The sequence below is a fragment of the Anabrus simplex genome, chromosome 1 (genome assembly GCF_040414725.1).
Source record: "Anabrus simplex isolate iqAnaSimp1 chromosome 1, ASM4041472v1, whole genome shotgun sequence".
Classification (NCBI taxonomy): Eukaryota; Metazoa; Arthropoda; class Insecta; order Orthoptera; family Tettigoniidae; genus Anabrus; species Anabrus simplex.
The window spans coordinates 188,267,252-188,287,034 of record NC_090265.1 but is presented as its reverse complement, the minus strand read 5'-3'; the positions used below and the strand labels follow the sequence as shown (position 1 = coordinate 188,287,034).

Below are 19,783 nucleotides of genomic sequence, written 5' to 3'. Positions count from 1 at the left end.
ATTCGCCCCAATTGGTTACTGGGGATCGAATTCACATCCGTATGATTGGACGTTTCACCGCTGGAGATCTTCTTTCGGAAACGAGGGCATGACAGTAACTTTTTACTGTCGTCTCCTCGTTCCGTTTGGACATGAGACACTTCCGGTATGTACATTCTGGTGAGCCGGACACTCACCTTGGAAAATGTTATCGCCTCGAAAAAAAAACGGGAATTTATAATACGGACAAACTCTAGCCTATTATTTCCAGATTCACAAACACACCAGGTAGAGTTCATTAACTCAAAGCCTATTTCAATATTTACACTTGTCAATACGACAAGACGTACGGAAAGGTTCATTACTATGCTCTGACCCTGAAGACCTGTGCCGTCCGTGGGTTATTTACGTATCTACTGCTAACAATCTCCCCGTGAAAACCCAACATCTGGTTCGGAGCAGTTCGACACAGGATGACTGTCCCTAGCATATCCTCCTACGATTATTAAATAATATCATTACCATTCTTTATCTGATCATTATCATAGTCTTTGACTACCATCAATTAATTTTATTATTATCATTAATTTCAATTATAATCCTGTATTTGATTATTATCATTTGTCATCCGGGATGATTATATGCCAACCCTTGCCGACGTTTCAAACGAAGGGTCGTTCTTCCTCCTAATTTATCCGCACAATATAATGATCAGCTTCCACATAAATATTTTTATTATTATTATTACTATTATTATTATTATTACTATTACATTCGTAACAATGAATCATCGCCCATTAAATATCTTAATTTCCTTTCATCATACTTATTATTCTCAAATTACTATTGCAAGTACTCTCCTTCAACTTTTCGTTATTATTATTATTATTAACATTATTATTAATAGTGGAAATCGTGATTATCGTAACCCGTAATCATCCTCGCTATAATACTTCAACTTCTCGCTCTTATTATTTTCATCAAAAATTTAAAAAAAAAGGTAGCTTCTTTGGTTATTCTTCTTCTCCTTCTTCAAATATTTTATTTTTTATTATTATTATTATTAGTTAAAAATCTCAAATTTTTCATTTCAACTCCCAACATCATTATTATGTCCAAAATATAAAAAAAGTAAATTCTTCAAAAAAAAAAAAAAGTAGCTTAGTTTTTATTTATTATTATTATTTAAAAAAAATTAATTTCGCCTGTTACACGGTAGTTCACTCTTAATATGTTTAACGCATAACACCTTTTACAATTCCGATTTATCTTGGCACTAAGCACTTGATTTAAGACAAGATTCACTTGGAGTATGATTATTTTTATTATTATTATTAAAAATGGAAAGATGATATTTTAATTTCCACTCTTTAGAATTTAGTCACATATGTTAAATCCCGTTATGAACCACTAAGATCTGCTTTATATTGGTCGGGACAACACGGTATTCGGGACCGTACCTTGACTTTCGTACTGCCGTTAATTTTATATGGGGACACCTGTCCTCCCAAGACACATCTCACAACCTATGGCACATCGCGGCTGGGCAAATACCTCCAATGCCGGCGATTGCTAAACTATTCCTTCCAATTTGAAGTCCATTTCCTTTCATCGGAACTCTTCAAACATTTAATTCATAAATTAATCCTCGGTGCGTGGATTCTACCACTAATAACACCGGCATCTGTATTTTATATCATCTTAGGCCTTGAGATTCATCTATTTCATCATTACAAACAATACGGCTCAATTTATTTCACGCCGGATATTCGTCCCTCATGACTTCCAACTCTAAATATGGGCTCAAATCATTCTGGGCTCTTAACATATCATGACCATTCTAATTCACGTGCCTTTATCGCTTTTAAACAAATTTTTAATGGTTAAAATAAAGTCCAAAAACGTAAAATCAAAAATTTACGTAAAATCAAACTGATTACGCGAATGAAAGTCTTTAACGCTACATGTCATCTCCACATTGATTATTATATTTGCACTGGCTAAATCACGAGGCACTGTCATTATTATTATTATACTTTAACTCGCAAACGCACAAATATTATTATTATTAGTATTTTAATGACCTTCCGTACGCAACACAAATCTTACATACTCTGGCTCTTTCATAATCTGGCTGTCTAATAGAAATTATTCCTAATTAAAATACAACTGATCACCGCAGTGATTGAAAATCAAATAAATGGGTTAGCACAAAAAAAAGGAATTTAACACTTGAAATGAACTTAAGTCAAAGTATTACAAACAGCATGCATTAATTGAAAGAAATATATCCCATATTTACATTATATACAACAAACAAATACTCAAATTAATTAATCTAACCCATTATTACGTTAATATACATTAGTTCGTCCGTCTAACAAAAAAATAAAATCATGGACTCGGGAGGCGGACCATGTTAAGTAACCATAATTAATTTACACTGAACCCCGTTTAGCCGCGATAACATCCCCCAAATATCAAAATTGTGTACTCATTCCTATGTAGAATTCCATTGTCTCGTAGCGGATGAAATATAGGCCTTACGGCCCCATGGTGATCTACTCGTCCATCATGTCGCACAATACAAATTTAACACAATAAAACACTTCTGGGTGACTACCCATGATTAATACCTTATTACACTATTTTACACAAGAATACTAATAACAAAAAAAAAACACTTATAGGTGCTCCTAGACCCCTGACACTCGCACAATATACTCTTCATATACGCCCGAAACACACGTCGTGACACATTACGACGAAATGTCGTTCATTTGAACCGGCGCGTATCGCGTCTTCAACCGGCACTTCCTGGTTTATTTCTAAGCCGTCTTGATAATCGCCTAGCTCCTATAATTCCCTGCTCGGATAGTTATTCACCGTCTATCTTGAGGTGTTTACTTCAGGCTCCGCACACTGCCTTCTAAAGGTACTATCGGCGTTCCGTTAGTTATTTATTATTTAATCACATGACATTTATTAAATTCAACATACAATTGTACTGATTATTTACACTCGGTACTATGGATAATTTCACTGTTCGTATTCATTCTCCTAATAACTCACGCACTTTCAGCTTTTACTGACTTCGAATGCGTCCCGAGGTACTGACTTACAGAGTCAACGTGTCAGAGTCTCAACTACTTCATAGACTGACACGACTGGTGACCGATAACGACTGGTGACTGGTAAGAACTGAGTGATGTGAGGTCCGCTACTGGACTTTTATGGACGATATGATTTCCCGCCGGGGTCATCCGCGGTCAACTCCTGCAGAGGGGGGTTGGTTATCCTAAATCGGCATATGCAGGCGGATTTGGATCTCTTGCTTTATCCTACTTAATACACTGGCGATACACATTCATGTGTCGTATTCTGAACTCATATCGTTCGGTGATCATGGAAATATCACTTAATTTCTGTCCTCCACCTTTCGCGCGCTAACTCGGCGTCCCTGATGGCGTGCTCATCTCGACCAATGGCGAGATAGCGTGGGTCATTTCCACGAATTCATTACTTAAATTTATTGCGATTACAACTAATCAACATGGGAATGATATCACAAAAATCCCCTCTATTCAATTATGTGGTTGGAATAATTTAATTATTGTTATCGGAGAAGCTAACTGGAGTTCACTCTGAGTTTTTCTTATGTTGGTTTATCTGCGGGCCTATGATAAATTTTCTCATTGGTCAACACCGCTTCGGTTAGTTTGAAATCTCTTCCTTGTAACGTTGACAACACCAAATGCCTCGGGCGTGGAAAAACTGGCACGTCACATTCTCGGTATTGGTGATACATCTGCTCGCCCTTGGTCCGAAATATATACTCTTTCACTTCCTTGAAGTCATTACTTCGTTGTTGTGAGCTCTAGCTTTAATCCTCTTATCTTCTGGCCAAGAAACATTTTCCCCCTAATGACAAGCTTACTGTGGCGACGGTTTGTCGCGATCATGCCGGGCTATGTTGAAATTATCCCGTCCACACAAAACTGACACTGTATTCATTTAATATTCCTATATATCTGTATTTCTCGTATCAAAATCAAATCATGAAAGATAGAGCCTATCTCATCAGGGTACATTTTCCTGTTGCTCGGTAAAAAAAATCTTGTGATAATCATGAGATTTTTTTATATATCCGCATCATACTTTCATCATGATTTGATTACTGCTTTCGTTCCTTTTCGATGGTGACTGATCTCGTCCCGCAGATTGTGGTTATTGAGTCTCAATTCTTCATTCTCTCGTTGAATCATGTGGATCCTGTTAACGAAATCTTGGACATCACTGTCGATCTCTCCGCATTCTGGGCATGGTCTTGCTTCTATTTGCCTATGGATCAGTTGGACTTCTTCTTCTCTTCCATCTTCTTCTTCATCATCCTCTCCTTCGTCCTCATCTTCTTCTTGGTCGACCTCTGCCTTATTCAAACTCTGTCGTTTTCCTCCTAGCACCAAGTTGTCGTTCGTCCTCGAATCTAGGGGCGTTTGGATTTAGCTGGCTACTATATTGAGAACGTGACAACGGCGCGTTCCTTTCACCGTTGCGACCACCATTTGCCTCCTTCTTCCATTTGTCTTCTAAATATTGCTTGGTCTCCTGATGTAGCTCCTCCATAGTTTGTATCGTCGCCTCTATGTATGGTTTCCCATCGTCTCGGTCCCAAACACTACATGGCTTGTCATCCTTTCGGTCATGATTTTGGATTGCCTCCTTCCATTTCCTCTTCTTCAGCTCATCGAGGAACTGCTGGGTTTCTGGGTGTCGATCATCCCCATTTCTACGGTATTCCTCCGTGTAAGGCCTTCGGTTATTCTGATTTCTTCGGTGGTACGGCTGAGTTTCGCTCCTTCCATTCCGATATCCACGGTATCCCCTTTCGTCATGGAATTTAACATGCTTCGTTTGCCAGTTGCCTTCCGCAAATCCTCCTCCGTGATTCCATTGTCGGTGTCTCCATCCTGGATCATACATCCTCTTGGGTTCTGGATCGGTACTCGTTCCTTGACTTCTAGTACTGATGGTTCTAGTTTCCGTCTGCCTCTCGACGTTATTTATCTGTTGCTCTCTAGGCCTGGGTTGCCTCTGGTTAGAGTGATACGTGGTCTGATCTAATTGACGTAACAGAGCTTCCGTTTGTACTGCAGTCTGAATATTCGACGCAATCATCATCCGCTGGACCTCAAATGGTAACTGCTTCCCGATAGCGCTAATGAGTTCTGTCTCACTGACTGGATTGTCTAATTCCCGCATCTTATGAAATTGGGATACGAAATACTCTGAATATTTAGTTGGGGACGATGTTGAATAACGTCTAGAATACAACTCCAACCTAAGATCTTGCTGTTCTTGGATACTCCAGAATTTTTGCAAAAACGCCTGTCGGAATCCCATGAAATCCTCGAATGTGTATAAGAAGGCCCTGAACCACATTGCAGGTGCTCCGTCCAAAAACTTCTCTACAGTTCGTAATTGCCGCTCCGCCGGAATTTTATTTTCACTAATATAGTTAGTGATCTCGCGGATGAAGCCTTTAGGGGTTATATTTTCCTTGAGCGTCGTATCTAGGTGGTTTGTCGTCTGACATTTTGATGACGTGGACCACAGATCTCGGAAGGGCATTTGATGATGATGACGATCCGTCTCCAACTTCAAACTTAAGTCCGGTCGTATCGGCTTGTGACATGCCTTCCTTTTTATGAAAGCCCTGATTGTCTGGGGTCTCGAACTCTCGGTACTGGAGATGGAAGTCCTGAAGTGACCCTGGCTGTTCTAACCTGGCCTTGACCTGTTCCAGATCTTTTCTAATCTCATCCAGCCTTTCGGTATTACTGTCGGACATTTGCTTGGACACTGAATTCTGCCCCGTGTGGACCTTAAATTGTTCCACTATTCTGACCTCTGTGTCAGCGATCGTCTGGCTTTGTTCTGCTAACCCATCAGTCTTTCTGAACAATGCTATATTTGCCTCCTCACACTGTGTGAGTCTACGGCTACGATCTTCCGAATTCGTCTTTATATCCTGAATTTCATTTCTGAGACCGGCTACTAGTACTAGGGTACGAACAGTTTCACCTCGTAACTCATCGATTCCCTTTTCGTGCCTGTCCAAAGTATTTGCAGTATGTGCACCTTTACTTTCCACGTGGCTTCGGATGATATCGTTTTCCTTGCGACATTCACCCCTCACCTCTTCGATGTGCGCCTTTAAATCTTCGCGGTCGACCAACCTCTGAGCTGAAATCTCCTGAATACTGGCCTTTAATTTCTCCTTAATTTCATTACGTTCTAGTAACGCCTCATCCCTGAATCGGTCAACCTTTTCATTGACACTAATAATACAAGAGTCGATATGCCCTTTCACTTCGTCCTTAGCGAAATGACACGCCTCCTGGACTTGGGTCATTCGGTCCCGTAATTCTCGTCCTAGCGATATACTGGCGGCATGAACCTCAGCTATTTGTTCTGTGAGTTTTATTTTATTAAATTCACACGCGGCCTGTACCATATCGACTTTATTTTCTAACGAAACGTTAGCGGCATGTATTTGTTCCGTCAGTTCCTGTCTATTAGTCTCAATTTTACGCTCTAGTGAAACACTCGCGGCCTGAACTATAGATGTCAGTTCCTGTTTAGTAGAAACACTAGCGGCCTGAACTATAGATGTCAGTTCCTGTTTAGTAGAAACATTAGCGGCCTGAACTATAGATGTCAGTTCCTGTTTAGTAGAAACATTAGCGGCCTGAACTATAGATGTCAGTTCCTGTTTAGTAGAAACATTTGCGGCCTGAATTTGTTCCGTAGTTATAGCCAAAACTCGCATTAAATCTTCCAAAGTGAGAGCTTTCACCTCTCCCTGTCCTTCTAACTGTTCACCTTGGGGACGCTCCCCACCTTCGTCTGACATTATATCAAATGAGAAAAGAGGGCCGATCAGCCTCTCATCCTATCGCACACGATTACGACAATGTTGGGTCTAGGCCCTATCATACGGTTATATCCTCGTTAATAATTTCTAAAAATTTTTAATTTCCAAATTCAAAACCAAAACAATATTTTTCGCTTTCACATAGCGAATTATTATATAACGTAATTCAAATTTGCATGTTAATTGCTATCACGTGCTTATAATGCCTGAAATTCATATCATTAGTCACTCAAGACCATGACAATAACAACAACAACAATCGATAATACAACGATGGAAAACTTGAAGTCACCTGTCTTGAAATAATTTAAATTTAACTTACACAGTTCCCTTATCTTTTTATTAATACTTGAATCTGGTTCTCAGTCACATTTTTACCAAATACAGTATTCCTAATAAATTTTGCCTATATAAAATTCCTGCCCATGGATAGTTACATTTATGTGGAGTCTCACTAAATCACAATAAATTTTAATTTTATAGAATAGGGAATTATTAATTTAATGAGCCTGTATAGCAATAAATTACTCTTGTATAATTATCAAGTCTAGCCCCGTTCAAAACTAACCTTACTTTAACATGTTTTACTACTTGACATATCTAAAACCACTATTTAACTTAACCGTGATGCGGTCAAATTTTAATTAAATATCCCGATTGGGTTTACATTTAAGTTAAACAACTGGGCCTATTTATAATGAAATCGGGCACTGAGCTGGTCGCTCATGATATCGTCGCTAATACAACAAAAAGTTCAGATGTTGTTTTTTTTTTTGCGTAAAAAAATATAAAGTCACACGTTGCTCAAACATGATGCAATAGGCCCTTTTACGTTGGGCGCCATTATGCACCCGCTCATCCCTGAGTCCCAGACTAGCATTTATCTCAGGGGTGATCAGTTCGAAAACGATAAAAAAATTTATATAAAGAAAATCAAAAAAATATATATATCGGCGCATCAAATGAACACAGGGATGAACGGGGCATGCAAATTTAAGGTTACGGGGGACGACTCATTCATGGATACAAATTTTTGACTCCACAATAGGACTGGGAAGTGACAACTTAAATTCCATGGGCAGACTGGACTAACTACAATGAAAAGATATGGAAACTGTTTCCTATTTAAATTGCAATGAGGAGCAATTTATTCACTTATTTTGCATACTACACATGATGACAATTTTACATTGGGACACTTTAATCCTGAAAAATAAATGACATAATACTTGGATTTTACCTCACTACTCTGGTAGTGTAAAACATCTGGTGAATTCGCCCCAATTGGTTACTGGGGATCGAATTCACATCCGTATGATTGGACGTTTCACCGCTGGAGATCTTCTTTCGGAAACGAGGGCACGACAGTAACTTTTTACTGTCGTCTCCTCGTTCCGTTTGGACATGAGACACTTCCGGTATGTACATTCTGGTGAGCCGGACACCCACCTTGGAAAATGTTATCGCCTCGAAAAAAAAAACGGGAATTTATAATACGGACAAACTCTAGCCTATTATTTCCAGATTCACAAACACACCAGGTAGAGTTCATTAACTCAAAGCCTATTTCAATATTTACACTTGTCAATACGACAAGACGTACGGAAAGGTTCATTACTATGCTCTGACCCTGAAGACCTGTGCCGTCCGTGGGTTATTTACGTATCTACTGCTAACAATCTCCCCGTGAAAACCCAACATCTGGTTCGGAGCAGTTCGACACAGGATGACTGTCCCTAGCATATCCTCCTATGATTATTAAATATCATTACCATTCTTTATCTGATCATTATCATATTCTTTGACTACCATCAATTAATTTTATTATTATCATTAATTTCAATTATAATCCTGTATTTGATTATTATCATTTGTCATCCGGGATGATTATATGCCAACCCTTGCCGACGTTTCAAACGAAGGGTCGTTCTTCCTCCTAATTTATCCGCACAATATAATGATCAGCTTCCACATAAATATTTTTATTATTATTATTACTATTATTATTATTATTACTATTACATTCGTAACAATGAATCATCGCCCATTAAATATCTTAATTTCCTTTCATCATACTTATTATTCTCAAATTACTATTGCAAGTACTCTCCTTCAACTTTTCGTTATTATTATTATTATTATTATTAATATTATTAATAGTGGAAATCGTGATTATCGTAACCCGTAATCATCCTCGCTATAATACTTCAACTTCTCGCTCTTATTATTTTCATCAAAAATTAAAAAAAAAAAAGTAGCTTCATTGGTTATTCTTCTTCTCCTTCTTCAAATATTTTATTTATTATTATTATTATTATTAGTTAAAAATCTCAAATTTTTCATTTCAACTTCCAATATCATTATTATGTCCAAAATATAAAAAAAGTAAATTCTTCAAAAAAAAAGAAAAGTAGCTTAGTTTTTATTTATTATTATTATTATTTAAAAAAAAATTAATTTCGCCTGTTACACGGTAGTTCACTCTTAATATGTTTAAGGCATAACCCCTTTTACAATTCCGATTTATCTTGGCACTAAGCACTTGATTTAAGACAAGATTCACTTGGAGTATGATTATTTTTATTATTATTATTAAAAATGGAAAGATGATATTTTAATTTCCACTCTTTAGAATTTAGTCACATATGTTAAATCCCGTTATGAACCACTAAGATCTGCTTTATATTGGTCGGGACAACACGGTATTCGGGACCGTACCTTCACTTTTGTACTGCCGTTAATTTTATATGGGGACACCTGTCCTCCCAAGACACATCTCTCAACCTATGGCACATCGCGGCTGGGCAAATACCTCCAATGCCGGTGATTGCTAAACTATTCCTTCCAATTTGAAGTCCATTTCCTTTCATCGGAACTCTTCAAACATTTAATTCATAAATTAATCCTCGGTGCGTGGATTCTACCACTAATAACACCAGCATCTGTATTTTATATCATCTTAGGCCTTGAGATTCATCTATTTCATCATTACAAACAATACGGCTCAATTTATTTCACGCCGGATATTCGTCCCTCATGACTTCCAACTCTAAATATGGGCTCAAATCATTCTGGGCTCTTAACATATCATGACCATTCTAATTCACGTGCCTTTATCGCTTTTAAACAAATTTTTAATGGTTAAAATAAAGTCCAAAAACGTAAAATCAAAAATTTACGTAAAATCAAACTGATTACGCGAATGAAAGTCTTTAACGCTACATGTCATCTCCACATTGATTATTATATTTGCACTAGCTAACTCACGAGGCACTGTCATTATTATTATTATACTTTAACTCGCAAATGCACAAATATTATTATTATTAGTATTTTAATGACCTTCCGTACGCAACACAAATCTTACATACTCTGGCTCTTTCATAATCTGGCTGTCTAATAGAAATTATTCCTAATTAAAATACAACTGATCACCGCAGTGATTGAAAATCAAATAAATGGGTTAGCACAAAAAAAAGGAATTTAACACTTGAAATGAACTTAAGTCAAAGTATTACAAACAGCATGCATTAATTGAAAGAAATATATCCCATATTTACATTATATACAACAAACAAATACTCAAATTAATTAATCTAACCCATTATTACGTTAATATACATTAGTTCGTCCGTCTAACAAAAAAATAAAATCATGGACTCGGGAGGCGGACCATGTTAAGTAACCATAATTAATTTACACTGAACCCCGTTTAGTCGCGATAACATCCCCCAAATATCAAAATTGTGTACTCATTCCTATGTAGAATTCCATTGTCTCGTAGCGGATGAAATATAGGCCTTACGGCCCCATGGTGATCTACTCGTCTATCATGTCGCACAATACAAATTTAACACAATAAAACACTTCTGGGTGACTACCCATGATTAATACCTTATTACACTATTTTACACAAGAATACTAATAACAAAAAAAAAAAAACACTTATAGGTGCTCCTAGACCCCTGACACTCGCACAATATACTCTTCATATACGCCCGAAACACACGTCGTGACACATTACGACGAAATGTCGTTCATTTGAACCGGCGCGTATCGCGTCTTCAACCGGCACTTCCGGGTTTATTTCTAAGCCGTCTTGATAATCGCCTAGCTCCTATAATTCCCTGCTCGGATAGTTATTCACCGTCTATCTTGAGGTGTTTACTTCAGGCTCCGCACACTGCCTTCCAAAGGTACTATCGGCGTTCCGTTAGTTATTTATTATTTAATCACATGACATTTATTAAATTCAACATACAATTGGGAACATGCATCATTTTCAAAAATATTTTTTTTGAAAAGTACACCAATGAAATAGTACGTAAACGTATTACATTGTGGTATGTTGCCTTGTTTTCTACCATTAAAAAAATATTTAATAGTGCCTTTCCGCAAAGCGAGTGAAACGGCCTCTGACGTAAGCGGCGCGCTGTGACGTCACGATCCAGTACCGCATGGAGCTCTATCAGCCGTTGTGCATCAGCCGTTGCTAAAAGCCGATTGTTTATTATTCACGATCGCGAATAACTTTGAAATGACAGAAGAAAGGTTCGAAACAGCACAGTCAGACAATCTACCATGTGTAGATGTCATCATTCTTGAAAAATGTGACTTTTGTGGCCGCAGAAATTCGCGGATAACAAGCAAGTTTGTAAGTGGCGTCTTTTATATACGTGCAATGTACTGTAACCCATAGTATTAGGATAACAACGAACCTGGTTAGATATCACATCACTTTCAACATTTCCTTCTAGACTGATTCCCCTATTAAAGAAGAACATTACATTTTCGGGCTTTCAGCATTAGTAAAGTAAGAAATCGGATTTCAGCACTAACATAAACATATAGGTAGCATTATAGTACTAGTCCGCTTCTGTGGTGTAGTGGTTAATGTGTGCCACTCCCGAAGGCCCGGTTTCGATTCCCGGCTCTGCCATGAAAGTTGAAAACAAATAGTACGAGGACTGGAACGGGGTCTACTCAGCCTCGGGAGGTCAACTGAGTAGAAGGGTTTCGAATCCCACCTCAGCCATCCTCGAAGTGGTTCTTCGTATTTTCCTACTTCTCCTCCAGGCACCTAAGGCCATGGCCGTTTCCTTCCCTCTTCCTTGTCTATCCCTTCCGATCCTCCCATCCTCCAACAAGGCCCCTGTTGAGCATAACAGGTGAGGCCGCCTGGGCGAGGTAATGGCCCTCCTCACCAGTTTCATCCCATACTCAAAGTCTCACGTTCCAGGACACTGTCCTTGAAGTGGTAGAGGTGAAATCCCTCGCTGAGTCCGAGAGAAAACCAACCCTGAAGGATACACTGATTAAGAAAGAAAGAAAGAAAGAAGGAAAGAAAGATCATAGTACTATAGGGCTATAATCTATCATTCCCAAAAAAATATATATTTATGGTTGGGACAACTGGCCTACCCACTTCCAGGGCCCATGAAAGAGAATTAAATATCTTTGTGGAGGGAAAAAGTTAAACATGATAAAGATAAATATGACTTCATCTAGTTTTCACAAGTCGGGCTGAGTGGTTCAGACTGTTGAGGTGCTGGCCTTCTGACCCCAACTTGGCAGGTTCAATCCTGGTTCAGTCCGATGGTAGTTGAAGGTGCTCAAATACGTCAGCCTCGTGTCGGTAGATTTACTGGCACATAAAAGAACTCCTGCAGGACTAAATTCCTGCACATCGGCGTCTCCGAAAATCGTAGAAGTAGTTAGCGGGGCGTGAAGCCAATAACATTAATTACATTTGGCTTTTAACAAGCTGAGCATATCAGGAAAGAAAAGTGTCCCGGTGACATTTTAGTCGCTCAATACAGGAATGTCTTTGGGTGCTGTGACTTTTACTTTTTTTCTGTTTGCTTTACGTCACACCGTCACATATAGGTCTTATGGCGACGATGGGACAGGAAAGGCCTAGGAATGGGAACAAAGCGGCCGTGGCCTTAGGTACAGCCTCAGCACTTGCCTGGTGTGAAAATGGGAAACCACGGAAAACCATCTTCAGGGCTGCCGGCAGTGGGGTTCAAAACCCGCTATCTCCCGGATGCGAGCTCATAGCTGCGCGCTCCTAACCGCACGGCCAACTCGCGCGGTATTTTTACCCTTCGGTTTATTGACTTGGCTTGTATAACCTAAAACTTAGGCTAAGTTGGATAATATTTTAAACACCTACATCACTATTTTCACCTGTGTGCAATTATGTTATTTATTTCATTAATATTATGATAATTATTATAATTGAGCATTGTTAACTTATAAGACCCCAACAGACAAGCACTGGTTTTGTGTAGAGTTATACATTTGTTAAATTCACGTTTTTTCCTTTCATGATGTCCACGCCTATTCTTTGTTACATTATAGAGTATTTAGATATAGCCTAAATTTCTTTACCAATTAAGCTCTTCAATAAAGACATACATAACTGTCCCATGCCAAGATATATTGGTAGAATTAGAGCTGTCAAAATGTTTCATAACCCCTTTGATTTATTATCTTGACATGGATCACCCAAAACATAGGTTAGGTTTGGAGAATACTTTAATAATCAGCATTATTTAATGCACTGTTTTTTACTTTCATATTCCAAGATGTAATTGAAGCATTTAAATAAAGCATCATACATTAAAATTTAAAGTTTTACCACTAGAACAGCTGGCATGGAAAAGTGATTTGAAAATTCAAACAAATTCATCTTACGTTAAAATCTTCAAAAAAAAAATAAACTGTAGACTTTTCCGATATATCACCGGCATTTCTCCGGCTCGCCAAAATCCATTTCTTCCTAGTTTTAGCGTCTTTGGAACATTTATAAACAATTTGTTTGGTATGGTATGCGATGTGCTATTGCACATCGGAACTCTACACCATTTATAAGTTTTCTGCCTCACTGTCTGCGCAGGATTCATTTTAAGTCTAAAATATACCACTCAGATTATTATCCAATGTATAGACCTCGAATTTAACCATACTAGACACTAACGTAAAGTAGCAATACGCGAAGTGTATCCTGCTTCTCAAAGCACACTATGTGTTACTTAGTCTGCTAATTCAGTCAACCTGTACGATGACGTCAGACCAATGAGATCGCGTGCTTGCGTGACGTGACATTTTCGTAGATTTTTATCACGTATGGAGTTATTATTTGTACATTCTGATCACATTTTTGAATTCTGCATGAAATTTTGAATCAGATTAGCATATTTTTAATTAAAACCCCGGATCATGCATGTTCCCTATTGTACTGATTATTTACACTCGGTACTATGGATAATTTCACTGTTCGTATTCATTCTCCTAATAACTCACGCACTTTCAGCTTTTACTGACTTCGAATGCGTCCCGAGGTACTGACTTACAGAGTCAACGTGTCAGAGTCTCAACTACTTCATAGACTGACACGACTGATGACCGATAACGACTGGTGACTGGTAAGAACTGAGTGATGTGAGGTCCGCTACTGGACTTTTATGGACGATATGATTTCCCGCCGGGGTCATCCGCGGTCAACTCCTGGAGAGGGGGGTTGGTTATCCTAAATCGGCATATGCAGGCGGATTTGGATCTCTTGCTTTATCCTACTTAATACACTGGCGATACACATTCATGTGTCGTATTCTGAACTCATATCGTTCGGTGATCATGGAAATATCACTTAATTTCTGTCCTCCACCTTTCGCGCGCTAACTCGGCGTCCCTGATGGCGTGCTCATCTCGACCAATGGCGAGATAGCGTGAGTCATTTCCACGAATTCATTACTTTAATTTATTGCGATTACAACTAATCAACATGGGAATGATATCACAAAAATCCCCTCTATTCAATTATGTGGTTGGAATAATTTAATTATTGTTATCGGAGAAGCTAACTGGAGTTCACTCTGAGTTTTTCTTATGCTGGTTTATCTGCGGGCCTATGATAAATTTTCTCATTGGTCAACACCGCTTCGGTTAGTTTGAAATCTCTTCCTTGTAACGTTGACAACACCAAATGCCTCGGGCGTGGAAAAACTGGCACGTCACATTCTCGGTATTGGTGATACATCTGCTCGCCCTTGGTCCGAAATATATACTCTTTCACTTCCTTGAAGTCATTACTTCGTTGTTGTGAGCTCTAGCTTTAATCCTCTTATCTTCTGGCCAAGAAACATTTTCCCCCTAATGACAAGCTTACTGTGGCGACGGTTTGTCGCGATCATGCCGGGCTATGTTGAAATTATCCCGTCCACACAAAACTGACACTGTATTCATTTAATATTCCTATATATCTGTATTTCTCGTATCAAAATCAAATCATGAAAGATAGAGCCTATCTCATCAGGGTACACTATAAAACTTAATTTTACTGAACGTCAAGTACATTAGTCACGTTATAACTCTGCCATTGAGTAGCCGGCCTGTCTAAGAATTCAAAGACTCGTATGTTTTGATGCCATTCTGCAGATTTGAGAAACGTTTTTGTAGAGGCTAATAGAACGTCATTCTCTCTTCATTATTTCCCGAGATCCAGTGAAGTTACACACAGGCACTGTACAACCGGTTGTAGCGGCTAGCGATGAATAATAAAGAGGCGGTTGTTTATTGTCAATGAGTTTTGTGTGTGCGTGCGCGTGCGGGGGTGAAAAGAAGCAGCGTAGTTACCGTGGTAGTAGCTAGTGGTATCCATTAACTTACTGTCAGGCCACGAATGCAAGACAACCCTTGAGTTTTCGCATGAGATTCTGAGAGAAAAAAACGTCGACTTGGATTCAGAAAAATATGGTATCACTCCAAAGGTTTCTGTGGCAGACACTTCAGTTTTCTTCTTCAAACGGCGTAACCTAACTGTATATGTACCATGAAAACATATTTGAAACACATGTACAGAAATGATAACCTCCTCGCTAAAAATTTACATGCAAATAGCCTTTTCGAAATTTAACTAGACACGAGAAGATATGAACTATCCTCCGAAATCAGTGATGAACTCTGCCATATCTTGAGGTGTATCACATTCTTACTTAATTTCTGTATGTAACATTAAAATTAAGAAATAGTTTACCTCTATTTTTAATGGGTTAACAACTGCTATCGGCCACGTTATTTATGCAATTATTACGAAAACATGTTATCCTCTTTCAATTAGACATTTTTTTAGAGAATAGCAGTCGACGGGCATTACTAATCGACTCCAACATCGCCTTCGAATGTCGACTACAGAGCTTGCAAATGCACATAGTGAGAAAACTACACCGTACCTAAGATTATCGATCGCATTTTGTAGCAAACGTTTCAGTTTTCTTATTCAACCAGCGACACCTATCCTAACTTATTCGTATTATACATATGATGAAAACACACTTCAAGTGCCAGTAGAGAAATGATAACCTTCTCGCTATAAATGTTCATAATAGCTTTTCTGTTAATTTATCCAGACGTGAGAAAATATAAACCAATCTCTGAAATCAATTACGCACTCTACCATTTCTCGAGGTGTATCACATTCTTGTCCGACTCGTTGGCTGAACGGTCAGCGTACTGGCCTTCAGTTCTGAGGGTCCCGGGTTCGATTCCCGGCAGGGTCGGGGATTTTAACCTTAATTGGTTAATTCCAATGGCACGGGGGCTGGGTGTATGTGTTGTCTTCAACATCATTTCATCCTCATCACAACACGCAGGTCGTCTATGGGCGAACCCGTCCTGGGATATCCCGGCACTAAAAGCCATACGACATTTCATTTCATCACATTCTTACTAAATTGCAGTATTTAGCCTTAAAATTAAGCGGTCATTTAGTCAGCCTTTACTTTTAACGAGTTAACAACCGTTATCGGACACGTTATTTACGCATTTATTACGAAATTGTCCTCTTTTATTTCAAATTTTCTTTACGTAATAGCAGTCGACGGGTATTACTAATCGACTCCGACATCGCCTTCGAATGTCGACGAGAAAATTCGCTAGTGGACATAGCGAGGAAATGATACTGAAGGTAATCGATCGCATGCAATATAATCACTGGGGTGCATAAATATCGGGGACGGAAAAATCGCGCGAGTTTAATCGCTCGTAATAACAGATGCGTCAGTGATAGGTCTCTCGCTGTAACCGAAGGACGACACATAGTTTAATATAGGAATTTTGAAGGGACAGAAAGATATTTTCGCTATAACGGAGTTCTCGTTATATGCCGTACTCGCTATTGAGGACTTCTACTGTATTTCAGTATAACAAAATTTCAGTATAACAAATTAATTTCAGAAGTCCCCAAAATTTTGTTACACTGATATTTTACTGTACAGCCTTGTCTAACCCCTGTAAGTACCTTGAACAAGGAACTCATTCTACCATCAATTCTTACTGCAGCCCAATTGTCAACATAAATGCCTGTGATTGATTTTAATAAGCTACCCTTAATCCCGTAGTCCCCCCACAGTCTTTTCCCTTGGTACTCTGTCATATGCTTTCTCTAGATCTACGAAACATAAACATAGCTGTCTATTCCTCTCAAAGCATTCTTCACTTACCTGGCACATATTACTTACATTTGTTCAATTATTTTATATAGCCATAGCTTAAGCATGCATAAATGCTAGTGACTACTGAATATAAATTTAATATCACAAATGATTTCCGAATTAGAGGGGGCATGCAGGACAGTGGTGTAACCATTCTACTTCTAACCCAAATGTTCCAGCAATTTCAAGTAAAATTTTCATTAGTATCAGTGTGAGGCAAGAAGGAGGACATCAGTTTTATACTCTGGTCACGTCCAAAAATCAGCTTGTACGTACTGATGGTCCTATTATGGAGAAACAAAGTTGGAAAAAGAAGAGGAAGTGTACGGTGTTTGGGGATTTGAAAAAGAACTGAAAAATATGCAAAAGGAAAGAATTATTATAGCTTTGCAGTTATATTTCAATGCAAATTTCAATAAACTAAATGTATATCTTTGCTCCTAGAAAACTATCACACTGTGTTCAAAAACAAACTTGTAATTCAGAACTGGAAGGTTAAAAAAGATGAGATTTTAAAAATCCCTAAACAGTTTGAAATTACAATGTTTTTGAAATTACAAATTTTATGAGGCATTTTCTCTATAATAATGAATTCTCTCACCACACAATTACTGTACACAAATACATACCTGTCTATATGAGGGTACTGCTCCTCGAGTAGATCTAAAACAGCAGTGCCCAAACCTGAGCCAGTGCCACCTCCCAACGAGAAAAGCAAGAGAAAGCCGTGTAGTTGATCACAGCATTCTACAGTGTGGCGCAGCAAATTAGATATTTTATCACGGTATCTTATGCCATGAGTAAGATGACCTTCTGCCCTAAAAATAGGAAGGAAAATTTTATAAATATTGGACTACAGTAAAGTTGAAACACACTAAATCCGAAAGTGAGAATGTGATCCTTATGAACTGCAAACCTATTCCTATACTTAATAAATGTATCAGTCTATAGCAGTGGTCCCAAAAGTGTGCTCCATGGATTCCCCAGGATCCACCAACAGTTATAAGGAGATCTGTGGGCTGGTCATATATTCTTCAAATATATTAATACAACAGTTTTCCTCAATGCAACTGTAGAATACCGTATGCAATTATACTGCAGAAAGCATATCAGCAAGGGAAATGACCACATCTCACTCTTGCATGAGGTGGCCTTCAAGCTGTTTTAAAAATACCAGTTTTTTTCTCTCAGTTAAGCTTGTCAAGTCACTGAAAATGCTTGTGTGGAGAGGGACAAGGGTGGTGGTTGACTAATTGCATCTGTAAAAAATTCATTAATACTGTATCTGCTGGATATGAGTGAATGTTACATTTTTTCTCTCGAGGCCAACTGCATTTGGAGACTTACGAACAATAAATATCTCCAATTAGGTTTGCTACGTATTTTAATGAAATATAAATTTCTTCATTGCTTTGCACACATTCTACTTCAGCTACTGTGACTAAGAAGTCAGTTTTTAAAATTCATTTAGTATGAGTATACTTATGCCAGATATTCATGTTCAACTCTTCAAAGATAAATTTTATAATTATGCATGTAATTACTCAAAAAATACTCGTATTTTGTAAATATTACTACCATATTGGACCAAAGATAAGACCAGGATTTTTAACATTAAAATGTTCATAAAAGCCATAGTCATCTTAAGGTTCATTTTTGTGAAGCTCTATCATATCCAACTGCACTGGCTTGTGTGGCAGAAATCACCACATGCACTGCAGCTGTGCACAAGGTCACAAATAGACTGAAACTTCTCATCGATGAAGATTTTTTTTCAGTTTGTGGCTTATGATCTATTGCTGCTTGGTTTAGCATCACTGGATTAATGCATTCAGTTTTGGTCACTATTCCAGTCATGGCAGATTGTGTGGAAACAAATACTTTACTAGGACAATATTGGATGGCTACAGGGTGTATCAGAACTATACCGACAAAAAAAATCAGGAATGCTCTTTGTGTTGTGTTAGGAACGATGATGCAATCAGATTGGTGGAGAAAAATTTTCTTTTTGACAAAACGACGGTCCTCTGTTACTTCCGGGCGTGCAATTCAAATTGAAGAACTCACTGTATTTGCTATAGCGGAGCACAAGCCGCTGCTGCGCTTCAGCTAAGATGGGGGGAGGGGAAGTGGGGTGTGTGATGGAAACAGAGATAATGCTCCACGTGTATGCACAAGTTTCCTCGTTCGACTCGCACAGGATTGTCCTTGTCTCTTACAGACAATCAATACTGATCTGCATTTAGGGCAGTCGCCCAGGTGGCAGATTCCCTATCTGTTGTTTTCCTAGCCTTTTCTTAAATGAATTCAAAGAAATTGGAAATTTATTGAACATTTCTCTTGGTAAGTTATTCCAATCTCTAACTCCCCT

At 38.4% G+C, this 19,783-nt stretch overlaps 1 protein-coding gene across 2 annotated transcripts in view; it reads right to left on the bottom strand.

Moving 5' to 3' along the window:
- The window catches only part of LOC136863836 (tubulin epsilon chain), a 168,447-nt gene that overhangs the window by 104,627 nt on the left and 44,037 nt on the right, over positions 1–19,783 (bottom strand). Inside the window, exon 4 of one of the 2 annotated variants that reach the window (XM_067140174.2) lies at positions 18,042–18,230. The exons of the other annotated variant lie outside the window; for it this stretch is intronic. Coding sequence (XP_066996275.2) covers positions 18,042–18,230 — 189 coding nt within the window. The remainder of the gene's footprint in view (positions 1–18,041; positions 18,231–19,783) is intronic. 2 annotated transcript variants of the gene reach the window in all.